Genomic DNA, 12366 nt, shown 5'->3' with positions numbered 1-12366 from the left:
GCTCAGAAAATAAAGACAGTGGTTTGCGAAGCTTCATTTGACCATCACCACTTAATACATCCATGTTCCAGAGTATTGGGATTGTTGCTGGTCCATTTCTTTCACTGTCTATGGACTATGGCTCATGACACGGAACATTTCCATAGCTGGTGTTTTTGACGGACTGTTTACAAAGTTGCAACACACTCACAGGAAGTTGGCTTTGAATGCAAAGAGCCCGAAGAGCCAGACCGTAGCGCATTCATGCATAGTGGTGTTGTGTAGCAAGCAAAATCTTTTTGGCTGCAAATTCACATGGTAGAATACTTAATTTAAATATAAATCTTGAAATTAATGATAACGCGAACACGAAAATGTTCGCGGGGCTGCCTGAGCTCGGGATATCAAACGGCGAGGATCTTAAAGAAACACTCACCAACTGTACAGAGCCTCTGAAAGCCATTGATCAGTTTCAGGTAACTCCACGTTAGAAGTTTTTTTTATTTCATTGTTTGCTAGACATATTTCTCCCAACCATGCTGTGGAATGTCGTAACGTTAAATTTCAATTAATGAACCATGTCCACAAAGGAGTCATGCTGTAACGTTAGCTTGAAATAAAGTCAACGTAACGTATGTGGATGTAATACACTGTCGCGTGCAGAAGAGGAAATGGAGAACACAAGTACCGGGGGCTAACGTTATACAATTAAGCGTTACTCGACCTGTTGCATTAGTATTATTTTGAAGTAATATGATAGTATGGATCCACCTGAAGACATACAACAACCCATAATTCTCCATGGAACGAATACGTTTTTCAATGGACAAGCTTGGAACTAATAAATGTGTTATAACTAGCGTTAAAATTTCCCAGAGAATTATATTCTCAGTATTTTCCAATTTGTATTGTGTCTCTAGGTAACGTAAGTAATATCGCGCTTTTGTTTTCATAATCGTCTCATCTGTTTTGTTATTACAAATACATCAAAATATAAATAAATAATGTCTTTAACAGATATTACTTACCATATGCAAGTAGTATCATAATTATTTAAGCTGCTATTACCGATTCATATCATCACTGTTAAATATATTTGGGCCATTTATATGCCAAATGTTTCTAAAAGATGTCCCTGGAGTGGCAAATGTCTAAAGTTGTGTTTTACCTGCTATCAGTCACTGCCAAGAAGCAAAAAAACATTTATTCACGTGGCTCTGAACGGGTAGCTACAGCTAGAACTTATCTCTGACGAGTCTTTGATGCGTTTGTGTCTACAGATGGAAAATGGCATCCTGCTGCCAACCCTCCAGTCTGCTCTTCCCTTCCTCGACCTCCATGGAACGCCTCGGCTGGAGTTCCACCAGTCTGTATTTGACGAGCTTCGAGACAAGCTGATGGAGCGAGTCGCCACCATTGCAGAGGGCAAGGAGGAGGACAGGTGTGTCTTAGGTTGAATGGACTTTGAGGAATTGTATCAACATTTTGAAGGGACCAGCTTTGATGCTATTGCACTTTGTTTTCTTTCAATCTACTTGCAGATATGGGAAGCTTGAAGAGCTGCTGGAAAAGAGCTTTCCCCTTGTCAAAATGCCATCAATTCAGCCAGTGGTAATGCAAGTACTGAAGCATCTACCCAAGGCAAGTGTCTTCAAGGCTATATCTTTAATTTTAAGACTAAACATAGCAATATATTACAAGTCTGTGCAGTATTTATTTTAGCATGTTAACATTGTATACAGTCTAGAGGCTTGGCCTGAAGTTACATTTCTCAAAATTAGATTTGATTGGATCTGATCAATGCTCTGATACAGTCACTGACAGTGCAGTATGTTTAGAATACTTTACCCTGTTCACGCACCTTGATGCAGGTCAAATCTGATGTTTATCTGAATGGGTCATTGAGCCAGATCCTCTTTTGGAACAGAGTGGAACGAGGGTCTGATGTTGCCTTGCTTTGGTGACCAGTGTCCTATTCACTAATTACCACAAGGAGTCCAGTTGAGCAGACATGTCTTGGGTTTAACAAAAGCTGGACAATTGCCCTATGAACTTACATTGTAGCTTGTTTTGCTGCTGCTGACTGCAGCGATCTTACCTAATACTGGACCAATGTCAAAGATGGTTGTTCCCATCAGTCACAAAAACATAGGAAAATAGGATCCAGCTTGAAGAAGAAAAAAAAAGGTAGTTAACTGGGATAAATGCGTCTGCGCAGGCTCCACGCATGCCATAGCCCACGTACTTGGCCTGAAGGTTATACTCTTGGTATCAGTGTGTACGTCAATCTCTTTCAGAGAATAGTAGGGCTGGCATGTGTGTTTGCGTGGGGAGTGTGTGGTAGAGAGAGTCACAGTGATAAGTTTGGAGCAAGTACCAACTCTAGAGTCATAGTGAAAGATAAAGTGTCTCCCCTGAGCTTTCTGACTACGGTGGGAAATCTGTAGCAGGAAAACTTAACCCTCTCCTTGATTTCATGTTGTTTATGGTGAAGGAGAACCAGGAAATGAGCAGGGGGAAATGCAGCGCTACCAAGCCACAGCTAAGCGACTTGGTTGGCGCAACATTTGGTTACATTTTTGAGAGATGCATGTCCGGCTACGGCATAGGGTCCATAGCTCTACGTACCTATGTGTGTACTCACATCGCTCATTTAACAAAGATGCCAAAAATTGGCCTTTATTGGTTGTCAGTTCCAGCAAGGGCAAGCTTTACAAAAATTACAATAGTTGATCAACTTTAAAGGTCCGCCCATAGTTAGTGAGCCTGTGCTGAAGTAGTCAGCAGCTTTGTACGGGTTCGTCACTGTTTTTTTTATCAGTCTGATGGATGCTGGCAGGAATGCGGACATGGCTCGTGTGAATCTTAGGGGTAGGGATCGGAATCTCGTCCCTGAAGGTAAGAGATGGTACTGGTTGTTGAAGTTATGGGTGCAGTCGGATATGATGAGTCAAGTCTTTCTGATGACCTGTTTGTCGAAAATGGTTGTGCGAGTGGTCTGGGGTTGTATAATCATCTTCCCGCTCATCTTTATGATTCTGTTGAGGAGACATTTGTTCACCTCATTCAGGTAACCAAACCCTAACCCTATTTTTTTTTAATAAAGGAATTAAGATCAATTTCCTAAAGATGTTTTTTTATTCCTCTTTTTAATCAACTTTTGCCCGGATGTGTAAACTTTCTCAAGCCACTGTAGTCAGGTGTATGCTCACACCCAATTTCTGGAGCTTTTGGCGCTAGAGATAAGGTTTCACAGTATTAAATGCACTTCAGAAGTTCCCTGGTTTCTCCAGGTGCATGTGGACGTTGTCCAGCAGCGTTATACCTGCGTTATCAACGCCTCTGTCTTTTCAGTGGGCAAAATAAAGTGGGTAGGTAGAGCCACTAACCTCCACCTGCAGTTTAGTGAGCATGAGCCTTTCAAAACTCTTCATCACTACTGATGTCTGGGCTACTGGGAGAAAGTCATTTTGGCCCACACAGTCCAGATCTCAATCCAACGTAACAGTTTTATATCCTGTCGTTAACTGTAGTAAATACAAATACCTATACCTTCTGGAAACCATGAATGTCTGTACCAAATTTCATTGTAATACAAAGCGAACCAAAATCCAAAATCTTCAAATTGGCATAGCAAAATGTAAAGAGCACCCTGCCTTTAATCTTTAACACATGCTCCCTCCTACAGGTGCCAGAGAAGAAACTGAAGATGGTGATGGCTGACAAGGAGTTGTACAAGGTGTGTGCTGTAGAGGTGAAACGGCAGATCTGGCAGGACAACCAGGCTCTGTTTGGGGATGAAGTCTCACCCCTCCTCAAGCAGTACATTGTGGAGAAGGAAGCAGCTCTGTTTAGCAGCGACCTCTCCATCCTGCACAATTTCTTCAGCCCTTCCCCCAAAACACGACGCCAGGGCGAGGTGAGGCCCAGTCATCACGTTAGATATCTGATAAACATGATGGTGGTGGTGGTGGTATTGTTCAACCTTTTGTTGTTGTTGCAGGTGGTTCTGAAGCTGACACAGATGATTGGAAAGAACGTGAAGCTGTACGACATGGTTCTGCAGTTTTTACGAACACTCTTCCTGCGAACGCGAAATGTCCACTATTGCACACTGAGAGCCGAGCTGTTGATGTCTCTTCACGACCTGGACATCAGTGAGATCTGCTCTGTGGACCCTTGCCATAAGGTTAGGACACAAACCGTGATGGTGAATCAGTTTAGTAACACTATGGAGACAATACATAGACAAGGCAGCTTTGTTTGTAGAACTAGCCCGAAACATGTTTTTTTTCAGTAAGCTTACTAGCTGGTTTGATTTGATTAAGAGATGATCTTATGGAAAGTTCCCCACGCCTATCTCTAGGTATGGTGAAGGGTATGTGATGATGGGAGGTTATTTTAATTCCAAAGGCCAAAGGAACTTTACAGGATGCATATTATCCTGGATCCATGAAATAACTGGCCTTTAAAAATAATGTGCCTGCCTCTATGGGAATCTAACAAAGGGGGTGTATACTTATGCCTCCTGTGTTAAGGAAGAATATCTATTTATTTACAATACATTATTCATTCACAAAGGAAATTTGTCGCCTTAAAAGGTTGGCTTAATTGAGATCTGCCCGTTTTCACAGACAGTTTCAAATTATGACATTTGCAGAAGAAAGTGGTGTCAATGGGATTTTTAGCTTGTATGTTTGTCCTATTTACCTACCAAACTATGACAAAGTAAAATTGGTTTTGCATTCTATCTCCCATTTAAAATATTGTAATTGAAACCTTAGTTTGTATGTCTGCAGTAGCGCAGTGTTCTCTACAGCCTTCTCATTTAGTGTATTTTTGTAAAATATCATTCAGTGCAAACACTGGAAGTGTTGCTTCACAATGAAGACTTATTAAAAAACGTATTAAGTCATCTTTACAGCAACACAAAAATGTTCAACAATATCAGAATCTGTTTTAAGTGCAAATAAGTATCCAAGGATAAAAGACATAATGGGTCAGTAGTAACATTTGGTCTGTCTCATCAGTCTCACTCCGGAGCCACTTGAGACAAGTCGGAAACCAAGTGGTAAAATCCGGGACACCAGTCCGGTGTTTGGTTTGATGTCAAACCGGTCTGAAAATGTTTACACCGGCTCAAGACTGGTAGGTCCTGTGTTTTAGCGTTGTGTTATATTTTCTTTTGTGTCTCTGTTGTGTGCTGTGACAGTTCACTTGGTGTTTGGACGCTTGCATCCGTGAGAAGTTTGTGGACGGCAAGCGAGCCAGAGAGCTGCAAGGTTTCCTAGATGGAGTGAAGAAAGGACAAGAGCAAGTCCTCGGGTAACAGATGAGGGGATGGGTTTAAGTTCACCAGCAGAGCTGTGCGTCATCTGATAAATGGAGGAATTAACCTATGAAGCGTTTCTGTGTTTTCCAGGGACCTTTCCATGATCCTATGTGACCCGTTTGCTTGTAACACCCTGGTCCTGAGTATCATGAGGAACCTGCAAGAGCTGCTGAGTCAGGACGCTTTACCCAGGGTGAGTATACTGTGCATGAGGATGCAGGGGACATCATGCACAATCATCGTGTCATGGTTTTCTAATGATTCACATGTGCTGCTTTGGAAATGTTTTATGAGGAAGGAAATGCTTTCAACATGTTTGATCTCAAGGATGTATATGTGTAACACTGAATGTGAACACACGTGTGTTAATTTACAAGAAAACTCCACGGGGCTCATTTAATGAATAGGGACAAAATGGTCAAACAGTGTCGCTGTAAAGCACGGTAGTGGAAGCATTAGTGAAAAATAAGGACCAGTTTTTATTTTTTAACCAGGCTAAACTAGTCTTCATTAATCCCCCAGCCCACTATTGCATGGATTGTTTAGTCTCTAAAAGGATTCAGACAGTCTGATCAAAGTAAAAACTAAAGCTTCTATAATTAAGGATGATATAAAACAGAAGTCTGAAGCTGGAACCTGGAAATGCTTCACCAATTATCAAATTTTTTGGCAAAAAACTTTAGTTTGATCAACTATTAAGTAACTGTTATGGGGCTACGTTAGCAAAGACTACAGTGTTTGTAAAAAGACATTAAAACCAGAAGAATAAAAAGCAGCTTAGGTTTTGTAGTAAGCTGTACAATAAATAAAATCTGATAGAGCAGGATTAATCTACTAAATGATCAGTTGCAAATTGTCAAATTAATATCAAACTTAATGTTAGTTTACACAATTTAAACCAACGAAAACACAGCAATAACTCATAAATTGTTTAGCAAAAAACAATCTCACCCACTAATCTAGTTACGACACTTTAATGCTGCTTTCCATTAAAACAGCAATGTTGTCATCTTGACAGTCTGTGTGGGCCATCATTCATCAGACATTTTTAATGCAAATATTTACTTTCTATTTGCACATTTCTATTGCTATTGTTTAAATAGTGTATGCTAAGTCTAATGGCGCTTACCCACTGCTAGGATCGGCTCGACTCGGCCATGGTGCCCCGTCCTCCTTTTTCCGTTGCAGATTCAGTACCGTCACATGCATGAGGCGAGCGTGGCTGGTCGGCACAGCCAGAAGACACATTTAGTTTCAAAAGAAGCTGGAGGCAGCAAAAAAAAAAACACAGCTGGCTGCACTTTTAAAGAAATTGGCAAATTGGAATAGGTGGCCTGTTAGCAGGTACCAGGGACTATATTCGTAATGGAAAAACAAATTAGGCGAGTCGAGCAGGTACCATGTAATGGAAATACGCCATAAAAGACTCTCTTGTATTATTATTGTTGGTATAACACCAAGGCAATTCCAATGTGTGATTCTCCACCTTAGTTAAATGTGTTTTCACTATAAAGATTCACACACACACACACACACACACACACACACACTCACACACACACACACACACACACCCTTTTTGATAGTATTTCATTTTTTATCCCGAACAATCAAACAAAAGATCCAAATAAAGACAACATTTTCACATTAATCCAATTTTACCAAAAAACAAAAAAAAGAATAGGTTTAAGAAGGACCAAGCATAAGTATAAGGCTACCGCTACTTAACAATATCATATTATTACAGAAGAACTCAAATAGATATGCTATACAGCATAGACAATTGTAGGTCACTACATCTATACACTTACATTACATTTCAATTTCTATATATTAAGGTCTCCTCCTTTCTGTATTAGTCAAGTATTGTTTTCTTGAATCCATTTTTTAACTGTATAATATTATGACTAAGTTTCAAGTTGTTGTATCTGTGTTTGTGAACAGGACAGTCCAGACTTGATGCTGCTGCTGAGGATGCTGTCACTTGGTCAAGGGGCATGGGACATGATTGACAGCCAGGTCTTCAAAGAGCCTCGTTTGGTACATACAGGATGCGCCTCGGTGTATCTGGGCATCGGTTCATAGAATCACATCAAGTCACTGCAAACAAAAAATCCTTTTGTATCTTTTGTTTTGACTGTAAGATGTTGATGTCACTTTGTCTTTCCTGTTTGTCTCCTCTCAGGATCTGGAAGTGGTGACCCGCTTTCTGCCTGCCATGATGTCAGTGGTTGTGGATGATCACACCTTAAATGTAGAACAGAAGCTTCCCAGTGAGGAGAAGAGTTCGTTGTCATACCCCACTACCCTGCCAGATGCCTTCAACAGGTAAAGCACAGCAGGAGGACAGAGGGTGATGCAGTGTATGATGAAAGGGTTTCAGAGTTACCTTTGCTAGGGCCTGGGTCAGGGGGAGAAAAGAGTGGGTCAGCAAGGTCATAGTCTATTTCCACGTAGGTCTGTCACCATAGTCAATAAATAAATAAATTAATCACATGTTAAATAAAATTGAGGTCATTTTTCCTGCCGCGATAATTTCCATTTGCATGCTTGTTTGTTTTCCCAGTCTCTCTCTCTCCCTCTCTCTCTCTCTCTCTCTCTCTCTCTCTCTCTCTCTCTCTCTCTCTCTCTCTCTCTCTCTCTCTCTCTCTCTCTCTCTCTCTCTCTCTCTCTCTCTCTCTCTCTCTCTCTCTCTCTACCTACCTTTACCGCTCTCTACCTCTCTACCAAAGACTGGACGACAACTCTCGGTTCCTTAGCATAACAAGGGGTGAGCTCTTTAGTCACTTGTACAGCCAGCCCCATTACCTCTGTACCAGAGTACAGCAAAAGAGCCGCGTGAGGAGAAAACGCTAGTTGAGATTTGGATGAGTAAAAAACGAAAGATGGAATTGGTTTCAAAGCCAAAAGCGACAGCTGCAGTGTGGGAGCACCTCGGCTTCAAACCAAATGGTAGAGTGAACCACTTAACCTGAGCAAGCTGGTATGTCGCATTTGTTGTAAAACTGTATCAACTTAAACACAACTACACAACAAACATCCATATGCACCTAAAACACAATCACGTTGCGCAGTTTTCCAAGCTTTGAAAAAAAATTACAACTAATGGGCCATTTCACTGGGGCGACAAATAAAGTAAAAAAAAGGGACAGTGCAAAATGGTGTGCACTCATAGGCAGTGTAGTTCACTTCATTGCTAAAGAGAGGCTGCCCTTTACTATCGTTGGAATGCAGACTTTTCGACGAATGCACGCTCTCTCTCTCTCTCTCTCTCTCTCTCTCTCTCTCTCTCTCTCTCTCTCTCGTCCTTAGTGGACATAGACTGCAATTCACTTTTGCTTTATTTGAACAAAGCTTTATGCTGGAGAACGTATTTTTAAAAAGCTTTTTGCATATGGCCTGTTGAGGCATCTGCTTTATCTCATTGGCCATCTTTATGTCTGAGCCTAATATTTTTTTGAAGTGCAATTTTATTTATATCCATTTTATTTATTATTTTGGTTGTGTTTGGTTTCTTATTCTAGTGCATTTTTTGTTAACAGAGACAGAGAGTGCATGACAATATTATCCTTTATTGCAATCTTTTTGGGGACAATTTATCGTCCAGTAAAATTGGTTATTGTGACATTCCATATCCAGAATTGGTCCGTAGCCGTCGGAAATGGAATAGCAAGACCCGCATTCACAGCGCTGTGGAGGAAGGTCTAGTAATGCAAGACTAGCAGCTTAACAACAGGCTTAACCTTGACTTATTAGTCTCATGTTGGCCACTTGTGTATCGTCAGGAGAAATCACAACAATGTCAGCAGGAAAGGCTTTTATCAGCTTCATTAAGATGACACAAAAGTCTAAAAAACAGAGTTTTTACAATGTTTTGTACTTACTCTTTTTGCAGTAATCTTCTCTAAAGTTTACAGCAGAAACAGTGATGTTTGTGTTAGCTATAATGTATATATTCATTACATTAGTTTATTTGTCATTAGGGTTGGGTATCAAAAAACGCACCAACCTAATAATGTTTACCCTTCCCGTTATTAAAAACCTGTAGGAAAACAGGGCCAAATTTTGATGCTTTACGGCCATAGCCAATGATTAAAAAAAATGTTTAGGGGTTTCCTTAATTAGCACCATTTGCTTTGAAAGGCGCTATGTCGGGACATACTCCAGAGGGAGAGCAGGGGTTGGATTCCACTGGGCAACTGTGACGGATGTGGACAGGGAATGAGAGATGACCACTTCACTTGACGTTTTTCCTGGAATTTATTTTTCTGCAGAAGATAACATCATATCAGGGGTCTGTTTCCAATGGTAACAGCGTCTTCACCTCAGCAATACAAGACGTTATTGTGAGGGGAAAACCCAATCTGAGCTATAACAGTTTATATGAGAAGCAACGCTCCACACTCTGACAACTTCAATGAACAAAGTAACACAGTAATAACATATTATACATCCAACAAAGAGACACACACCTGCAGAAGATAACATCAGATCATTTGTCTGTTTCCAATGTTAACAGCATCTGCACCTAAACATCACACAACAGAATTCACACACTCATAATGTTCCTGTGTTATTTACATTATACAAGCGCGCGAAAACGGCGCGAAAAGAAAGTTAGACAATGCGTCATTGCAAGTTACATTAAACCATAAAAATGGCACAAAGCAGTTAACATGGTATTAACTTTGCGAAGTTAAATGTTGAAGGGACACAACACAATCTTCAAAGAAAACAATAAAATAGCGCAGCAGCATTTTACACACAACCTACCTCAGCAATACAAGACGTTATTGTTAGGGGAAACCGGAACCTACGTCAACAAAGGAGGTACAAAAGAGGCGCAATGCAGTAACAACATCTCTGCAGGAAACAATACCGATGTGATAAATGGATTGCAAAATTCACAAATATCAAATAAAACCTTAACTTGTTTTTTAAAATTAAATTAAATATATATTGGCAATTAAAATTATTAAAATACCTTTTTAACTCTGTTACACAACTGTGCTGCTCCATCCACTGTTAAAGCTCCATTGTGTAATGTTTTGAGTTGATTCTTAGTAAAAAAAAAAACTAAAAAAACTTTGTTCTTTCAAAAATATGTGCTCATTCATGTGTAATTACTTCGACCAACGAATCAAAGTATTCTTGTAAGCGTTGATTCTGCCATTCACAATTATTCAGAATACCCACAAGCGACTCGCTTTTGTCCAAAGCGACTTACAATTGCTATACAGTGGCTTAAGAAAGTTTACACACCCAGGCTAAAGTTGATTAAAAATGAATAAAAAAACTTCTTTTGGAAATTGATCTTAATGCCTTAATTCAAAATATTTAGAAAATCCAACCTTTTGGACACCAATTTTCTTTGTAAATGAATAAGCTATTGTAAATAGATAAATGTTCTTCCTTAACACAGGAGGAAATAATATACAGTGGGTATAGAAAAAATCACCCCCCTTTAAAATAATCAGTGTGTTGCTTTGCAGCCTTATTCAGCTGTATTTTTATAATGGTAATAATAATAATAATAAAGTAACATTTTACACTCTGTTGTTATTACACACTGGCCTGAATTACACACACATGCTCAGTACCTAAACATGCACTAAATGGAGAGATGACAGAGTGGGGGGGGGTCAACTCCCTATGGACTCTGACACCCCATTTACATCCAAGTGAAAGATATAACAGTTAGAGAGATATTCTTTGTAAATCTTAACAATCATTCCCCGAATGGACCAAGCAGGCCCACACGGTCCAAATATTCCATAAAAATGCCATTTTCAGCCTGCAAGGTTGCCCAGAGGTTCCGGTTAATGTTGCTTGATGCAACATGAATTAAAAGTTAACTCAAAGAAAACAGAAAGTGGGGGACATCTGGCAGTAAATGAACCGTCGGTGATATACGAAGACTAATGAGAACATGCTGAGACTACGTATTTGGATCGTAGCATGACTGTGAGACAGCCCAAACACAGTGAGATTTGCAGCTTTCAAAAATCTCTGGAATAAAAACTGCCACAAACTGAAATTTCAAGGCACTATTTGCCATGAACTGTTTCATGCATTAAGTTTTTCCATCTCTGAAATTTCTGATGTGAATTGTGCAAAATGCCTCAGTGCAAGCTAAGTGTTTAGCTTTTTATAGTCTTTGTTGCTCTCCCTCAGGTATCTGCAGGAGAACAGAGTGGCCTGTGAAATGGGACTCTACTACGTCCTCCACATTGCCAAACTGAGGAACAAGAATACTTTACAGAGGTTACTACCTGCCCTGGGTGAGTATAGACAAATGTCCTAAAAAATTAGTCCTAAAATATCTGAAACCATATTATCTAAAAAAAAAAACTTACACAAAATGCAGTTTGTGCTGTTATTGACAAAAGAAATTTTAAATATTGGGCACCCAGATAGCTCAGTTGGTAGAGCGGGTGCCCATATACAGAGGTTTACTCCTCGACGCAGCCGGCCCGGGTTCGAATCCAGCCTGGGGCCCTTTGCTGCATGTCACTCCCCCTCTCTCTCCCCTTTCACATCTTCAACTGTCCTATCCATTAAAGGCCTAAAATGCCCAAAAAATAATCTTTTAAAAAATAAATAAATAAATACAACAAAATTTAAAATATTGACAATGGCATTTGATGTGTAATTGGCCCTAGGGGGTCTGTTTTACATAGAATGACCTGTTTTTGCCCAAGACGTTAATATATAGCATATTAGGACAAGAATAACATTCTCTCTATTTGTATTTGTATCTTGTCTGTGAACTGTCCTCCATGTGCTGCTCTAATGTGCTGTGTGTTAAAGTATCCTAAACAAAAGGATCAGTGAGACAATAAAAACGTGCTGCTCTCATCAGAATGTTGATTCAAAGTCTATCCCACTAGTTTCTGCTTAGTGTATAAACAATCATAGATTTGTGTATGTCACATCTTCATGCCTCCTAATTGTCCCACAGGAGGTTATTTAATTGAATCGAATAGAGCATAATGCCATAAATAACAATGTGAAAAGAAAGACGCTTTTTTTTTTTTTTTTTTTTTTTTTTTTTT

General features: G+C 39.8%; 1 protein-coding gene across 1 annotated transcript in view; it reads left to right on the top strand.

Moving 5' to 3' along the window:
• Positions 1–353: 353 nt before the first annotated feature.
• The window catches only part of nelfb (negative elongation factor complex member B), a 15596-nt gene continuing 3583 nt past the window's right edge, over positions 354–12366 (top strand). Inside the window, exons 1-10 of the mRNA XM_034871809.1 lie at positions 354–455; positions 1260–1420; positions 1521–1620; positions 3668–3898; positions 3983–4168; positions 5192–5304; positions 5402–5504; positions 7256–7351; positions 7497–7639; positions 11486–11592. Of these exons, the coding sequence (XP_034727700.1) occupies positions 354–455; positions 1260–1420; positions 1521–1620; positions 3668–3898; positions 3983–4168; positions 5192–5304; positions 5402–5504; positions 7256–7351; positions 7497–7639; positions 11486–11592 (1342 nt within the window). The remainder of the gene's footprint in view (positions 456–1259; positions 1421–1520; positions 1621–3667; positions 3899–3982; positions 4169–5191; positions 5305–5401; positions 5505–7255; positions 7352–7496; positions 7640–11485; positions 11593–12366) is intronic.

This window comes from Etheostoma cragini, chromosome 5, assembly GCF_013103735.1.
Source record: "Etheostoma cragini isolate CJK2018 chromosome 5, CSU_Ecrag_1.0, whole genome shotgun sequence".
Taxonomy (NCBI): Eukaryota; Metazoa; Chordata; class Actinopteri; order Perciformes; family Percidae; genus Etheostoma; species Etheostoma cragini.
This window is presented reverse-complemented; position numbering and strand designations above follow the sequence as displayed.